General features: G+C 40.3%; 1 protein-coding gene across 1 annotated transcript in view; it reads right to left on the bottom strand.

The window, feature by feature from the left end:
* Nucleotides 1-18,418, bottom strand: part of FLT3 (fms related receptor tyrosine kinase 3) — a gene marked incomplete at both ends in the record, with an annotated part of 41,416 nt that overhangs the window by 16,417 nt on the left and 6,581 nt on the right. Inside the window, 8 exons of the mRNA XM_080363632.1 lie at nt 650-815; nt 5,310-5,463; nt 5,545-5,684; nt 6,285-6,421; nt 7,262-7,379; nt 9,643-9,758; nt 10,520-10,722; nt 12,334-12,458. Of these exons, the coding sequence (XP_080219758.1) occupies nt 650-815; nt 5,310-5,463; nt 5,545-5,684; nt 6,285-6,421; nt 7,262-7,379; nt 9,643-9,758; nt 10,520-10,722; nt 12,334-12,458 (1,159 nt within the window). The remainder of the gene's footprint in view (nt 1-649; nt 816-5,309; nt 5,464-5,544; nt 5,685-6,284; nt 6,422-7,261; nt 7,380-9,642; nt 9,759-10,519; nt 10,723-12,333; nt 12,459-18,418) is intronic.

Raw genomic sequence — 18,418 nt, 5'->3', positions numbered from 1 at the left:
AGATAATGTTATCGAGAAACTAGAAAGCCTAGGGAATGGAGAAAACATTAGCCTTAAACAGGATTCATGCCAGAACTTCATTGTAGGAAATAACAGAAAAGGTAGATAACTAACAGGTTTATTCAAAACATGTTTTTCAGTAGCAGAAGAATATATGACCTGGGTAACGAGGAGAACTGGCATAGGCAGAGCTGAACAGATCAATGGTGGCCTGGGAAACTATGGGGCCCTGGATTTGATTTGAGCAGTTTGAAAGACATTGGGAACACCATCAAGAACAAGATGACAAAAGAGGAACACATGGAACTTGTAAGCCAGTATGAAAACCACAACAGATCTGCAACTGAGAAATTATGTCAGAGAGGAAGGGAATGGCAAAATGCATGCAAACTAAAGAGTGGCTAGAGGCATAACTTTCCAAATGGTTTATTATAACATGGAGAATAAAGTGATTCTAGAAGTTATCTGCATGAACTCTTTTTGAAAGCAAAAACAATGTTTGAGTGTCTTTTGTTAACACGGCTTCATCACGTGGCCCATCCACATTTTAAAAACGCAAAGAGAGTACAAAATATGGACACTAAGTAGTCCAAATGAGATATAAAGAGTAAACATTATTATATAAAATTATTCCAAAATACTAAAGTACCTGCGTCCATCCACACTGTAACTTTGTTTACATGAAAAGGCTTTTTTGGAAAATAGCCACATGCATCTAACCGGGGGATATGCTGTAAAGTTAACTGCAAAGCAGAATTCTTCCTCACCAATTTCAAAATCTTCTTTAGAGTCAGTTATATTTATAAATCCCTTTTCTGGAAAAAAAAAAAAAGGAAAACATTAATATTTTATTACAAAGGCTGGACTGCTTAATGAAGGAATTTTGACATCTGTATGTTTTAAATTTTGGTTATCACAAGAAAAAAACCCACCATGTTACATCAGAAAAGGCATCCTGTTAATCAAAATAAGATAATGCTTCAAAATGGCATTGAAATGATCTCACTGTGTTTAGCTGCAAGCAAGTGATCTGAGACTGCTGAAATTGCACATTGAGTCAGACCAGAGCCCTTCCAAAATGGTTGAACATTTCTTCCCCATCCACCCTACAGAGCCATAGGCCCAACAATGTCATTATTTGGTTTGGTTTAGGTGTGTTCCAGGGGTTAACAGCTGCACTTCCTGGCTTTCCTCTGGGAGGGAACAAAACCAGGTGGCACCACCAGCATGATCAGATGTTGATAGTAGTTGTTTCTCTTTACCTGAAAGGAGTTGAAGATTTTGCAAATGAGTCTTGTAGCTGCTCCTTTATTTCTCCATCTAAATTAGACATATTTTATGCAAGACAACTGTAATATGAAAAGGTATTCTGAAGAGGTGCATGAACATCTTCATACCAAGTACCAAGCTGTTGGTACTTGCCCTGCTAGGGTGGGATTAGTTTAACCTAATGGAGCTGTCTGAAGTTCAGTGATCCACCTAAGTTACTTGTTTGGACCTCTAATAGACTCAGTGGAATGAGACAGGCATGTCCAGATGTATCTCATCCTAAAACAGAAGATAACAAAACATGTACTAAACTGCTTCTGGAAATATCTGTTTCCTGACACTGACTGCTGAAGCAACCGAAGTCTCTGCTGGGGCTAGACCTCTCATGAAATGAAATGAATCCCACCCAAGGAGACTGAACAGCAGACACATTTGGGAGGAGGCTGTCCTAAAGGCATTGGTGGGGCTAGCAACAGTTCTGTAAAAATCACATAAACATATACGTTGGAAGAGATCTCTGGAGATGTTCAATCCAGCTTCTATCCAGAGCAGATCCAACTAGATGAGGTTGCTCAGAGCCATGTCCAGCTGAGTCTGGGTATTTCCAAGGAAGAAGACTCTACAAGTTTTGGGAAACTTGTTCTAGACTTTAAGCAGCCACATGGTGAAAAACTGCACCATTGAAATATTGCTGGACTGGGTTTTCCATTTTTGAGTGCTTTTCTTCTGGTTGTAACCCTATATTCTGCTTGGCATGTTTTATCTCTGTCTAGCTTACTGGTTCAAAAAATGCGATCTGGAAACTCCCACATAAACCACAAAATTTTCAGTATTTTAAACCAAGAAGCAATTCCTTTCATGACTGCTCTCCTACTTTTTGATATTAAAGGCTTCTTGGTTTTATAAATTGGACCTTCATCTTTTGAATCATCTCTTAGATCTCAGCCTTCCAGGCAGAATGTCATCTCTGAGTGTACTGTTAACAACACAACCAGCCAAGAGTAAAGGCTTTCTCCACGAGTGCACACAAGGACCTTGGAGCAGAGTATGCAATTTCTCTGGAAAACAACTCAAAAGTAGTTTATTTCTTGAAGGAGAAAGAAAAGAGCACGTTATTGCTTGGCTTATCATTTTTTGGCAGGTTTAAGTGTATTTCTGCCAGAAAAACAGTGAACATAATTATTCAGTAATGACAGAGAAGTGAGATGAAATCCTTGAGACTGGAATATAAGCTTTCAGATCTCTGTATTAGTCATATTTGTTTATTTGTTGCTTTAAACCTCACATGTGTTGCAAAACAGCATCAAGATTGCATAGTGTTAAAAATTCTTTATTCAACACGGGTGGAAATTGAGCATAAGAACTGCAGAAACAAGGAGTTTAGCAGGTCCAATTGGCATGATCTCAGTTGTGCTTTGAAGTGGCCCAACCACCCTGCCTGACCTGACCAGCTACACAACATGGGATAAGTTGGTGAAACATCAATTAGCAAAGAGCAAACCAGAGCTGTCTGTCTGCAAGGCGTTACTAGAGATTAGAAGACCTCCCATCAATGTAGTTATGCTAGCCAGGCTCCCCAGGCAATGCAGTATGTGCCAACCAAATATTTTCTCTTGGTTAAGTTACATCATGATGATTCCCAGTAAAGTTATGGGTGCTGAGTCATACACACTGATGTTTTAACGGTAGGACACTGGTCATTTTGGAAACTAGCTAGCATAAATTCACACCAACAGTGGTTGTCATTAATACATTAGGCTGGGGTGGATCAGAAGCACAGGATGTTCCTGTATGACCTTGGAGAGAGAAGCACAGCTGATAGCTAGGTATGACAACATCCGGCCACTTTAATCCACCATGGAGGTAAACAAACAGATTTTTTCATCAGCAAAGCCAAAGAGACTGCAAAGGTTTTATTGGCATAAGGGGTATTAAGGAGGGTACAGACAATCATCATAGCTCAGCATACTCCAGTCAAAAAACCCCCCACTCAGAAATACAGCCAGGAATATAGACAGTGATTGAAATATCTTGTGTTAATGTGGCACATATTCACACTTGATAGTTTATGGATCCAAGAAGCCACTATTTCTGAACTGGGCATCAGTACTGAGAAAGAAGAGGATCTTGCCCTACCTCCAAACTATCCCCTCACCCCTACTTTCCTGTTTATTAAGAGGATGTGTGTAGAAAAAATGGCCAGGTATCATACTGGGTTATTGTAAATGATGACAGAACTTTCTGCTCAGTGGTAGGCAGAAACTAAAAAGAGGATACTGTGTGGGGAAAGTGATTTCTGAAGAGATTGGGGTAAGTACTCTCACTTCCTACTATTCCGTTGTAAACTCTGAGAGCGACTATATCAAAGGTCAAACGTGTGATGAGTGCTTCAGAGTGTTGTGTTCTCTGGGCTACAGACTCCAACTCCAAGCACAGCAGGCAGAAAACTACTCCCAGTGCCTACTCCAGCAACATGGTGCCAACTACAGCTTTCCCTTTTGTGCCTTATTTCCAGAGTTATGTCCATTTGTATATTATTTTCTTCTGAGAAAAAGGTTTGCAGCTGAGGCTGTTCTGGACTAACTTCAACATTGATGGCTTTTAAATCAACATGTTACTTAAGTAGAATGAGGTTTCCTTTGGTATGGTTTTGATTTTTAAATTTTTCAGGCCTTGGTATAGCTTGGTGTTAGAAGGATGGTTCCCTTCAGTGCCTGGGAAGCAGGAAACATGCAGAACAACCAATAACGCTGGAATAGTTGTTTCTCTAGTTGCAGGTTTTCCTTCAGATCCATCACAGCTGCAGCAGCACTTCTGCACAGCACTTTGCCAGCGCTGCCAGTACTTGCTATTCACCATCTCTCTGGGCATACATTCTCCATTAAGACAAAAGTTTTCATTTCTCTTTTGCTACAAGTTTTACAGGTTTCAGAGCTAATATTTTTCCCCAGATTTACTTTCCCATAAAGAATTTGGCAAACCCAAAAGGCCATTGTCTGTCACTCCTTTATCATAAGAGAGAAAGGTCATTTTTTGCTTTTTCTGGGTTTTGAGTGGGAGAGCCCACCACCGAGAACCTTCCAACTGTTTGATTCCTTCCTGGAAGACCCAAGTCAGGCCTGGTACCGAATTTCTACTTGCTTTTTTTTCTATATAAGAGCCAGGAGCACCTGAAGAGACCATGCAAAACAGCAGAACAGTGACCATGAGAACTTTTGCCTTATCTCACTCGCTCCAAAAGTGGAGCCAAGGTGGGGTGGAGGGGCCGTACATAAGTGAAAGGGAGATGCAGTGCGAGCAAGTGGTGAGGAGACTGAGGCCATGACCACAGCTTTTCAAAACCCATACTGGAGTCACAGCAGGACATTTCTGTCTCACATCAATTGAGACCAGTCACTAGTAGTTCCAGACTCAGGCCAAACCAATGCATATAGCATTAATAGCTGAACATGTGGGACAGATAATATTTTATATTCTCAGCCAGCTCCAGAAATTGTATTTGTGCAGTGTTTTATTATACATGCAGTTGTTCGTATCTGGTCTGCAGCCGCCTACATCTGAGTTGGTGGCACAGAAAAGGGCCACACGACAACATTAACTCCCCTACCCAAGAAGCCCAAGGCACAGCCCCTGGGAACTCTATAGCTTTTTGTCCCCACAAAAAACACACTACGGCTTTGCATCACACCAGCCGAGAGTCATGTACAGTAACGAGAGACGCATTCCAGCCTCTAGAAATTCCATTGCAGCAATCATCCAGACTAGATCTCTAAACCGTGACATTTCATTTCACTTCCAAAAGCACCGTCTTTTAATTTAAATTATTTGAAAGGCAATATAAAGAAAAGGTTGATTATCTTCAGGTACCTGACTGACTCAGTTCATATTAATCTCTTGGCTTTCCTGGACAGCCAATAAGTGCAAACAGACTTCTTCCTTATAAAAGGAATTACAAAACACACCCACAAGCAAAGAACTGCTGCATGGAAAACAAAGCAAAACAATGAAGGGACAAAATTAACACTGGGGATTGGAATTACCTAAAACTCTAACCAAGGCAGTTTGATTCGGATGAGCTGTAGAAGAACAGGTGTAACGTCCACTGTTGCTTCTTCCTGCCGCTGAAGCAAACACATACTGGACTCGAATTGCTGAGAGATCTGTTTGATATTCTAATCCTTCAAACTGACGATCCTAGTTTGCAACAGAGATTCCCATTTAATCAGTTTTTAGTGCCCAATATTACCTTTTAAAAAATATGTCCTGTCTTCTTACCTGCTCAACTTCTTTGTTTTCAAAAGACAATTTTATTCTGAATTTATAATTATGGTGAACAGCTCTGCATCTGATCAGCAATGGTTCCCCAACTTTAAGAAGTAATTCAGGTAAAGGCGTTGCTCGTGTTTCATTTAAATCTAGAAAATCAAAACATAGTCACTGAAACAACTATCACTTTGCCTGGAAAAATGCTCAGATCAACATTTTTTTCTGCTAATGCTGTAAAAACGTCTATTATTACATTGTAGTAATAGTCAGAATTTGGGAAAACTACTCATTAATAATGAAATTAGTAAATTGGATGTCTGAAACCAAGTCTTGTCATAATTTACAAGATGCCTATAAGGCACAGTTCAGCAGAGAGTTTAGGTCAGGTCAGGTTTATTTAAAAAACAAAACAAAACAGAAAAACATGATTACTCATGATTATTTATACATTTATATATTTAGGAACAATTTGAAGAGCATTTCAGTGCAACACAGTCCTAAAAGCATGCACAAAAAGATAACAGATGTTTAGAAAATGTGGAAGGACAAGACATTTTTTACAGAGGTCACAAATAGCTATTAGAATTTATAGTTTAGACATGAGACAGAGCAATCATATTCACTGTCAGATTTGTTCCAGTGATTACAAACAAGAAGCTTAGCCCAGAAAGAGTACTCAGATGAGCAGTGCAACTAACTTCAGCAACAGGATCCAGCTTGCATGTTACTAAATCTTAGAGGGAAGTTACCTATTGTAAAGAGTCTGCTGCATTCTCTGCCCAGGCCATTGACTGCACAGCACCATATATAAGTTTGAAATAATTCCTGTTGTGCCGCCTGTATGCCATCTATTTCCCCAGTTTCATCATGTATTTTATCAGGGCAACTGCAATTATAAGCACAATTATTCATTGACTTGTATAGTTAACCTCAAGCAAATAAATCTGATAAATCTCCAAGCCATGCAAACAATAGTGGGAAAATTGGATCTCACAACACTAAATAAAAAGGAACTAGGAATGGTGAAGATAAGAAAATTTAAAAGTCACCATCTAGGCAGAAATATGAGCTGAAATGACATGACTATGCTCAAACTGGGCCATAGACAGGTAATACTGTAACTAAAATCTGTACAAGAGTGAAACCATAGAGGTTGAGCTTTCACATCGTATCTCTGAATTCTCAGTGATGGGAGCTGCTGCAAATCCAGCTCCTGTTATGAGACCCAGATCCCAAACTGCCACATTGCAAAGAAAGGTATTATTCCCACTGTTAATAGAATCAACTTCATATATTAATAGAATAAAAAAAAGAAAATCTCAGAAAATTATGATCACTTGTAACATTTTCCCAGTTCTAATGTATTCACATTTCAAAAAAAAGTGAAAAACTAGAGAGAATGGGCTACCTTTGATTTGCTCTGGGGATATTAAAATACCAGAACTTGGCATAACTTTTTTCAAGCCAAGAGATGAAAGTTTCCAAAAGAGGACAATTGCTCAAATTTCTAAGAAAAATACGTTGCAGCACTCCAAAAGTGGATCCTGCAGGCACAGATTTTCAATCAGCATGTGGGTGTGCAACACGGCCGAGCCTGTCTCCAGAAATTCTGACCCCAAACCTCTTCTTCTCCCCAGCTTGCTAGGAACATTAACCCTCTCCCTTCTTCAGAAGATGCTAAACTTTTACTCTAGAGATTCAACATGCATATAAATATACATCATACCTATCTTCAGGTGTTTTGCAAAATATCCACTCCACGGAGGGCTGAGGGTAGCTCTCAGACATGCATTCAATAGCATCTGATTTTTCCCTTTTCCTGAAATAGGGTTTGCCTGGTTTCTCTGTCAAAATTCATGCAAATATTTAAGAATACTGAAATAATTTTGAAACAGTGTTTTGCTCATTTCGTAGTACACTGAGTTACAGGGCTGTAATTTGTTTCAGGTTTCAACACCAAGGGAATAGAAAATTATTCTGCCCTAAGGATATTATGGGTTGGTCTCACGAGCTTTTCAGCCTCGATTGCTAAATGCACAGTTTGCCTGTATCAAAGGTTTGCCTCTATACACCAGAGAACAATCCTCAGACTGATACTGAAAGGTGTTAATTTGCTGAGGTTGCTATTCATTTCACTAGGCAGGAGCACAGATACCTCACATCTCAACCCTGTGGCGTTTGGTGGAGTATCTGTTGGGACTACAAAGTCTCTACATAAAACCGCATCGCCGCATGCTACTCAGTCAGATCACATGCACAATGGAAAAACAATGGGTGATAATGAGTTCTGATAACCAGGAGACTTCTCTATCCCCTATCTGTAACTTAGAGGGGAAAAGCTTCCCAGACAATTCTCAGTCCCCTGAACCTTTCGGGCTCAAACTTGGACTAACTATTAATATAAAAATTTGATGCATTAAAACTGTTAAAGATTCGACTCAAAATGAAAACCACGGAGTCTGGTTTTAGGTCATTTTACAATCAAATTGCAGCTTCTAACTAGAAGAGTGGTATTTTCTTCAGAGCCATGCTTCCGTTGTCTGCAAGGTGACATGTGAAGGTGAAACTAATACTCCTGGCTTTTCAATTTCTTTCTTCATTTACCTCTTATAAACTGGGCCTAGAAGAGATTTTTTCACGTATACAGATTCACATCTAAGTTGAAGGGTTCCCATCTAGCCTGGAGGATTTTATGAGAGATGTAATTATGATATTAGATTCATAGGACCAAAGAGAATGCAATTCAAGCAATTGATATGGAAAAGATCTTTATCAAGACTGTTTCAACCTACTCTTACTCGCACATGTAATATTTTTTTTACCTCTAAAGCCTAATTGATGTAGTTGACAAGGTAATTTTTAATTGAAGATTTAATACCCTGCCCCCTCAATGAAGCTGTTAAAATTATAACTGAAACATGCAATAGGCCTTCAAATAAAATGAGAGACTGGAAGTGACACTTCTGACACCTGAGTGAGAAAAAAAGACAAACAGAAGAAATACTGTAAAAACAGGTAAAGAGGGAACAAAAATATATTATTAGTCACAGTTTATTAAAAACGAGGCAAGTAATAATGCTTGTTGTTGAAACTGTCTCTAGAAGGGTTTGCCAGTTTTTTACCTGTTTGGATTGATGTTTAACTTTCTTTTCTTTGAAATTCCTTTTACATTTTAAAATTTTATCTTTAAATTGTGTCCTTTCCAGACAAAATAATATGGTATTTCTCTTCCATTAAAAAAATATCACGTCAACATGGGTCTTTTTTTTTTTAGGATGTTCTTGGACTCCCCTACTTAGAAACAGAAGATCAAACTTAGTTGCAGCAGTTGCCTCTGCATCAAAGATGTATCTTGTGTCGTCCTTGAGAAAATACAATCAAATCTGCTCCAACTGTGAGCCTTTCAAAAAGCACGTACTCTACCATGAGCATTTAACAGCAGTTAAAATCTCAACTTCTTTAGCACGCTTGTGCTGAGCAGCTGCAGCACTGATGTGTTTCACCCTAAGACGCAATAAGCAAGTAAAGGCTGACACTGAGAAAAGGGACTTCCTCTTTTCCCTTCCCTCAGTGATGCCTCTTGCTGCCCAAAGAACTGCGAAAGGAAAATCTATGAGAGAAGAGCAAAGAGACCCAGCACCAGGCACAGGTGCAGAACTGGCAGAGTGGGATGAAGCATGACTTCAGAGTGCCAGAGACCCTAAAATAAAAGGGATATCCTGATGTGGTCCAGATAACAGCCCAGCTGGCAACACCAGGAATAAACAGATTAAGACACAAGCAAACAAATCTAGCCTGCGAGCTTTGAGAACACACAAAAGCCACCCTTGATTTGTCCCTTTTGGGACAAGGGGAATCTCTCATAGGGGAGAAGTGAGCTTCATTTACATCTCTATTTTTTCATTTGTGTGGTTTACTGACTGACAAAAGCTGACTCTCATGCAGTTTGTGGTTTTGACTTCAGCCTCTGAAGACAGCTCCAAGTCCTATGAATATCTGTGAGAAGGTTGAAATGCAGCACATGAGAGCTTCATTGCTTTGGACTTGAGCCTCTCCCCTTGAACCTATTGATGGAGTGATCCCTTTCAACTGAGATGATATACTTACTTCGGATGAGAACAGGCACAACTACTGTGTAGTTGCTGTTTTTACTTATGACTGAGAGGGTGTATTTTCCAGCTTGTGCTTCTTTTATTTGAGAAAAAGCCAAAGATGCAACATATCTGTAAAACAGAAAGTAAAACTGTATTTGCTATCTAGAAAGTAATATGCAGAACACACAATAAAATGTTAGCTCTTTAGCTCTAGCAAAAACCCTTCAGAGATACTAGCATTCATTATTTACATAGCATTCTTCAACTTGAAGTGTTTTCATCATGTATCTTCCTACACAAGCAGCATGTGTGAACTTAACAGGTACTAGAACCTTAACGCTGAGCATTGGGAAAGATGGATTTTCCGAGCTTCGGACAACCAGGGAGGTCCGCAGGGAAATGCTTTACTTACAGTCCCATCCTACATGTTTTGCAAGGGGAGGCAATAAGCCAGTTTCAGGTTCTAGCCTAGGTTTGGCTGTGAGAATTAGGAAGCTGTTGTTCCTGATCTGCAGTATGACCCTAACAAGTCACATAATTCTTCGTGCCACAGTTTCTTTGGCTATAAAGTAATGATTTTGCCCCATGAGCACTGCAAAGCTCAAACTGATCAATGCCAGAAACTCACTGGAGACCCCATGCATGATGATATACAAATTAAAAGAACAAGATTATTTCAAACTATTCCTGGCTTTGAGATTCTTATGTTTGTGTGCGTCTAAATGACAATCAGCAATGTGCTGCTGGGTGACAGCACTTAAGAAAGATTAGAAGATTTTAAAAGGTAATGCATATCATTAAAATGGCATAGTCACAGAAAATATTCCATTTGAATTCTGAAAGAAATTATCTCTTAAAGGTTCTTTGATCAAGTACATTCCTTGACTTACCGATTCTCTGAGTCCAATGAAGGTTTACAAGGCTGGCTCTCTTTAAAGAACCAAGAGCATGAAATGACCTCTGAAATGTTCATTATCACTTTTAATTCAATATCTTCAAACAAATTGACTTCCACATTTTTAGTTGGTTCATAGATATTTTCTGTTCCTTGAGAATTCAAATAACACCCAATATCTTCCAAAATTTTAGAAATCTGCAGTGCAAGACGACAGATTGTTAAGTGTTTGTTAGCAATTATCTTTTTGCATTCAAATATTTTAAAGGATGCACTTCTGGAAAAGCTTTCATAAATCAGTAATACCTCATAATGCCAAAATATATATACAATATATACTGAAACAACACCTTCATCATGTTGTCTTCTGTTGGTTTTTTGGTTTTTTTTTTTTTCATTTCTACTGTCAAACTTATTCATAAATACGTTAAATTCTACTGCAGGAGAAAACACTATAGGATTTATAGTTAATTCTGTTCTCTAGACATATATCGTAGAACCATTTTAGCCAGAAATATGACAATTTCACAGTGATAAGGGGTATTCTCTACTCTCATTTTTTGTTTCCTTTCATGTAGAACCATAGGAAGACTCAGAGCTGTAATACAACGTTTCTGTTTGTGACCTCAGAGCAAAGGCAGGGCCAGATTTATTTATTTATTTATTTTTAAGCATTCCACTGCTTGTCGCTGCATCATATAGCTAGACTGCTCTGGCTCCTTGGGGCTTTACTAGGCAAGGAACATTTGGGCTTGGCACCTTCGCACCTTTCATTTCCCCACCATTGCGTGTAGCTAAAGGAGAATCGCAAACAGAAAGAGAATATGCCACAATCATTCTGAAAACCACTGACAGATTAATGAGTCTCTATGCTTAACTGCAGCAAAAGGTGGGAAGCAAATATCTTCATCTGAAGAGCAGCTGTAAATATCTCCCTTACTTTGGTAGGTGAAATTTACCCTGTGTAAGTTTATGAAAGGACAGAGTTCATCACATCCTCTGCCCGCAATGTGCTTGGCCAGTTGATTCTTCTCATTCTTTGTGCCTTCTTTGTCCCTTCTCTTGATCTGAGAATTATCTAGAGATAACAGCCATATTCTGCTTTGCCTGATACAAGGACAGCATGGCTTTGACTGGTATACCTTCATTTGTTATCTGAATTATTGATTTATTTATCTAGAAATTAGAAATATTTTATCAGACTAACTTGAAACAAGAATCCTCGGGAAATATTTTAATCACAGGTCTCAGTTGCTTTATAATTTAGTTGCACACCACCTCTTCTTGGCCTTCTGCCATTTCAAGTCAGAAGAGAAGAAAAAAGAATCACATATGATTCCCTATCCAGCTTTGGTGTCTCAGTCAAGCTTTAGACTAGGCAGGGATTTATGGGCTTTGCTGGTGTGAACAGAGAGGGATGCAGCTTCCCCATCAGTCCCAGCAGCCGTGGCGCACACACACTCTGTGGCAGGTCACCTATTCACACCATGGCCTTGGCAATCCCCTCTTGAGGACATATAGGTTTTTACTTCAATACATTTCCAGCTATATTCAGAAACATTCAGGCATGCTAATGTGAGACAGCATTAACGCAGCAACGAAAAAAACAATTCTAGAGAAACCTGTTTACAGTTTCAAAGTATGAATTGTGATATGTATTTCCCTCTAACCCTCTATAGTCCTATTTGGCCTAACCCTGGTTATTTTGACTGTGACATCCCCACAGCCTACAGGTTTAGGGTGTTGTAAGCTTCTGGGAAGGTATTTCTGGAATGGACGGGATAAGCAACTCGTTCTCTGTTAGATTACCTTAGGAGATACTGGTGCCTCTGGTGTTCCTGAACCTTCATCCTTCTGGCTGATAAACACACATGCAATCTCAGATGTGTTTTGCTTCATTGCAGAAGTGAAAGTAACTGCTGTCATAACAAGAACTGTAAAACAGAAATAGAAAACAAATGTAATCATGTCTAGATCTCTGCTCAGGCATAACCATCTTAGTAAAAATAAAATACAACAAAACTGTAGAAAGATTACTTTCTTTTAAGGCAAAAGGAATATGCAGATATACAATATGCTTTTGCAAACTCTGTATTTGTGTATTGAAGCTGAGTGGAAGCAGTATTCAGAGAACCTTTCAAAAGCATAGATCCATCACACTTCAGAAGTATGTTCCATAAAATTGCAGAAAATGTCTAAAGATAAAAGCCTCTATGTGTTCTGGAGGCTCCTTCAGAAACCACACTACAAAACAGGCTCCCTCTTGCAGCTCACTTCTGCATCACCATCTCTGAATGGGCCCTACAGCACCAAACGCTGCAGCCCCAGGCCAGCATTTGCCCATCGTGAGCTGGAGGATCATAATGCACCATTGGCACTAAGGAGATGTCCAGGTCAGAAACACTCCCCAAACACGCCTCACTCCTGCTCAGAGTGATGGCAAAATAAAGCAATGGCAGAAGAGAGCCCTCAGGCTTGCCTTTGGAGCCCACACTCCGCTCACCCAAGGACTCAAGATCTAGGCTTCCCTTTCCCTTCTCCCCTGAGCCTTTCTGGCATGGTTTTGTGCACCCCAGCAGTTCACAAGTGAGGTCCAGGTTAGATGCTTCTTCTGGTGAGCTGCCATTCACAGCCTTATGCTCTTCCCCCTCCGGAAAGCAAACAAGGCAGCAATTACCATTATTTTGAGGAAAGAACATGCAGAAAGTGGAAGGCAAGGAAGAGTAAGCCCATGGATTTCTCCTGTCTTCTTCCTCAGACCTCCTTGGTTCTGTCATACCCCATTGTCCCTTGCCAGCTCCCAGCCCTCGCAGGAGAAGCAGATGTCGTTTCTCATTACACATAAGAAGCAGTGTGGGAAAGCTTCTGGTGCCTCAAAGGCACCGTCTCTCTGCAATGCTTCACGTGAGTCTTTCTGCAGAGACTGTAGCTTGAAAGGTCATCTTTTAGCCTTAAAGGAGCTATATAGTAACTAGGCCCCCAGCATTGCACATGAACAAGAAAAACAGAAGTAAGACTGCACAACTGGCAGGGCTAAATGTGTCTGATTTCCATTAAGTCCCTAAAGTCAGCCCTCAACAGTACAAATAAGCACTGAATCATAAAATAACATCTCTCTCCTGGCGACCTGGGAATTTTCTGCCCTTGGGTCTTGTTTTTTTGCCTTTTTTTTTTTTTTTTTCCCCCTCCTTCATCTTCTGACATGGTTGGACATAGAGCAAGGTGCACAGCTGAAATAAGGAAAAAAAGCAAATATATCAGGAAGTGCTTGAATGATTAAATTAATGTTTCTGCAGGTGATGGAAGGAGTAAAACTGGAAAAAGGAAGAAATGAGTAAGAGTTGCTGCCATGTCCTCTTTGATGTTTGTACCTTCCAGAGCTGCCTGATCTCTAAGCTGGCAACACTTTGACAACCTCTTCTCAGTTCTCTTAGCAAATGTGGATTAAGACTGAATTGTTCTCATTCAGGCACCTAACATATACTTCATTTTGGGTGCCACCTTTCCACAGTATACACAGGCAATGGTCTGCTTCTGCAGACCTCAGAGGAAGATCCTGTCCATCTGTCTGTGATCCCCAGGAAAGGTGAACAGGACTTCTTTGGGGAGACGTATCTCCCTCCATTGGTGATAAAGATGATGTTGGCACTTCTTGAGACAGTGAGTGCCAAAGGGCAGCTGAAAGTCTGTAGATGCATTAGGTATCTACACCAAGCATGCTGAATTCCTCCCCATCAATGCAACCCAGGTTTCCAGCCCTCCCACGAACTTTTCACCAAGTCCTTCTCTGCTCAGCTTTCTCCACTTCTGTTTGTTGGCCACTCTACTTTTCACATTTTTCAAACCAGGGACCATCTCACTGGCTCACAACCAGGGGCTCAGCTGATGGAAACGTGTCTACGTCTATTGATTTCTAAGACACACCAACTGAAACCACCTGAAAATACAACCTCAAAAGTTCAACTCATTTGGCCTGTTAAGCATTCCCTTGCTTCAGCTTTCTGTCTGCAAATAGTTTCAGCTTCAGTACAAGCTGAGCCAATTTATCCTGGCATCACTCCACTTTGCTCACATTACCTTGTTAGCAGGATGCCTAATGCTGCAGTAGGATAGAAAAAGATGTATTTAAACACCAACAGGGAAAAGATTTGCAGCTACAAGTTAGGCAGAAGCAGACAGATGTAGCAGCGAGACTGTGAATGAGACATGCAAACAAGGTGTCTGAAGAACTGGAACTGCATCTGTATAGAACAGTATGTGAGAGTATATGCTGGAAGAGGGAGTAGCGAGCACCCTGATATGACACCCTCATGTATAAGAGAAAATGGGACTCCCTGACCTGTTAACTACTAGAGCTTGTCACTGCTGTCCTCTACCTTTTTTCCCACAAAATTCAATACGGTTTTTAGGGTTAGAAAGGGTATTGTGAACCTGAGGTGATTCCAGCTCCTTTACAGTGAGAAAAAATGAGTAATGTTATAGTCAGAAGTGTTTACATGACATGGAGTAGCCTAAGCTTGTGTAGGTCTTAGAGAAACACATTGCATTGACAAAGTAGAAAATGAGAGCATAATTGAGGCTTTCAGGAGAAGCAGGATCTAGAAAATAAATATTGAGAAAATGGTAATGCTCCGAGTCACCATCTTGATCTTTCAGCTTCTAGCTCGCCTGTTCAGGACTGTAGTTATGATCTGCATGTCAGTCATCCTCCCAAAAGCTCAAAGTAAGAACAGCAGAGACTGAAAGCACTGGGTAAGGAATATCAGATATGCAGTGTGCATAATCATGTTGTGTATTGCTGAACTGTAGTGAAGTTGGAATGGAAATAAATTGCTGCCTCTGAACAATGTTTGTTTATGCCTGCTTTCCATCTCCATTATCTTCTTATAGGTCATACAAAAATAAGTGCAGTAGGAGAAATCTTATTCTCACTAAAGTCAGACAAACTTCTATTTGCCAGAAACTGAGTCAGGATTTCATCAAGATGTGTAGACACATACATGGGGAAATGCCTGTACAAGTCATAAATTGGGCTTCCATGTTATGGTGCTGAGAAGAAAGGACTGAATCTATTGAAGAGATATCAAACCAAGAAAGTATGTTTAAGCTAGTTCAGCTATCAGATGGTTCATCTAACGGAACTGCTTACAAAATTTTATTCTCAAATGGGAGATGACTAAACTAGCCTTTGGAACACTGAGAAAGCCACTCCAAAATATGTTGAAAGTCTGAGTTCATTGGAAAGAGATTAGCTGAGGAACTGGAAGACTGTGAAGGATGAAGGGAAAACCTTTCTCTTTGTACCAAGGATGCACCTTGTGTTTTTGTTCAGCTCAGGGTGCTTAGTATAATATTTTACATAGCAGTCGGGCCTTTCCTAGACATAGAACAATCTTCTGCTCTGCTTTACAGCTCTGGAGATTTACATAAAGCAAACAAAGTTTTGCTTCTTATTTGGCTGCAGACTGTTTTCTCTGGGTGAGAATCTCTGGATCAACTTTCTAAAATTTTCTTCCTGATGAGGGAAAGTAGAAGGACTCTTTTTTGTAGGAAAGCCACAGTTGTCCCACAGTCATGTATTGCCAGAAACGAATCTGTCAAAATGATGACATTGATGAGCCTAATACACATATATTAACTCTTAAAAAAACCCCACACCTTTGCATGTGGTTCCCTTTTCCTCAAAAGAAACTTGAGGTGGATCCTGAAGTGAGAATTTTACTCGGCACAAATACAATAAAAATCAGAGAGAGGCAGGATAGGTAGAAAGAACTGATCTTAAATGAATTCCTACCTCTTAACCATATATTATTTTTCTCCCATCAAACTTAACTTTTCTCCATCAACTTTTAATGCACCTTCCTTCCTTGGTGTCTTCACCCTTTCAACTTAACTAACTCCCAGCTTCCAAAAAAATGCAACCTGCCTGTTCACTCCTACATGATGATGGGGCCAGAGGTGTTGCTCTGTGTTGCGGAATAACAATCGTGTTAGAACAAGGTTTAACAAGCAAGGTGGGTGACAAGATGTCCCTGTTGCAGCTCGTGCTAATTGTGACTAGTTGTTGTAATACTAAATGGGGTATGTATAGGTCAGGACCAGTCACTTATCTGGTCTTACCAGTCGATTACAACAAACATCACGTGAACTGATTTAGTTATTTACATTCATGTTCAAGCATGACTGACATTTGAGATGGAAAAAAAATCCTATAGAGTGTGGTAGCTCTTCAGGAGGGTTTGGTGGAAGGGAACCAAGAATCTCTAAACTTGGATCACTGAGTAGGAAAGCAATGAGAAGAGGGGAGCAGGGGACACTGTGTCGTTTAGGGAAGTGCTTAATTAGGCTCCGTGCACTGAGTCAAAAGCTAATAATGAGAAACAACACGTATTATACATCGTCCTGGAAGGCTATTGTCGCCTGCCAGTCTTGTTTGCCATTGCCTGCAATCCTCCACCTGGGTTATTTTTCCACCTGAATCCACTCCCTCCTCCCCACCCACTACCTCATTTTTCCCCTGCAGCCGTTCAGGCAACGGCGTCACACGCTGCTGCTCCCCGGGGCTATTCTCCCCGGGCGAGGAGCCGCCGCGCAGGGGATCCAACACCGCGGCCGGGCGCGGCGGCCGCCAGGGGGCGCTGCCGGCCCGCGCAGCCCCGCGGAGAGTGGGCGCTCCGGTGGGGCCGGGTCAGGAGCGGAGGCGCCGCGGGACACACGCTCGGCCCTCGGCAGCGCAGGGTGCTTTCCCGACTGGGAACCAACGCCACCAGAGTGGCTCCTGTTCACTTGTGGAGGAGCTGCCCTGCATTGTTTTTTTTATTCTTAGGAAGTGAAATGGGAAACAAAAAATCCTTGGAAATTATTTCATACATTAATTAAATAATTGATGATAGATAGCTGATTTTTTCCTTCTTTTCTTCCGCAGCAATATTTTCCGATTTTTTTATTAAAGGACAGCTTAAAAATACTAACTCTTTCTGGGGAGATCCCACAGTCATCCTCGTGTGGCTCAGATAACATTCTGACTCAGGTATATCATTATATATCATATATTCATTTTGAAACAATTTTTTTTTAAAGGGCATTTTTTGCACAATAACAACTTGCACATATACAATTAAAGCTTCCTACTCAGCAGAACAGCTTCAAATAAGTTGTCTCGCTATTTATTATAGTGATCTCAAAGCGTTTCTTTTGCAGAGCTATTAAACCAGAACTTGTTACAGTGAATAACCATTTCTAATTCAACTGGTGCAAGTGCCATCAAAGGGTTCTGTTGCTTGATAACTTATTCACTTTATGTCAGCTCCTGTAGTAAAACTACACTGCCTTTGCCTACAAAATCTGTTTCCCTAGTCCTTCCAAATTTGGAATATGAGAAAGAAATAAGAACTTTGCTCAATCTACCTCAGGAACATCAATGCCGAGACCCACCTACTCCACCATGGTTTGCCATGTGCAGCAGGGAAGTGCCTATCCAAAAATTAATTTTATATATTTTTCATATTCCTCAACCTCCATTTTCAGGTCTCAGATGAAAACAGCTGCAAGGAATTTACTCTTTCACATTTTTTTGTATATCTAATGACTTGTGCATAACTTCCAATAATTTATTCTCTGTCTTGTTACATCCTAACATATTTTGGTACAGATTTCAGAAAATTTCATCTTTTGGATAAAATTACACCATTTGATGCTAGTACCTTCTTCTTAGAGAAGGCCAGTCAGCTGCTCTGCCTATGGCTCATTGTAGCCAGCTTATAAATGACATAGAAGTTTTAAGACAGAATCATTGAGATGGCTGAAAATTTCAAATCAGGAATCACACTGGGGATGTATTTTACGCTCCTCTGTCAGAGACCCAAACAAAACCTTATCCAACAGAGCAGGTAGC

The sequence above is a fragment of the Nesoenas mayeri genome (assembly GCF_963082525.1).
Source record: "Nesoenas mayeri genome assembly, chromosome: 1".
Lineage (NCBI taxonomy): Eukaryota > Metazoa > Chordata > Aves > Columbiformes > Columbidae > Nesoenas > Nesoenas mayeri.
This window is presented reverse-complemented; position numbering and strand designations above follow the sequence as displayed.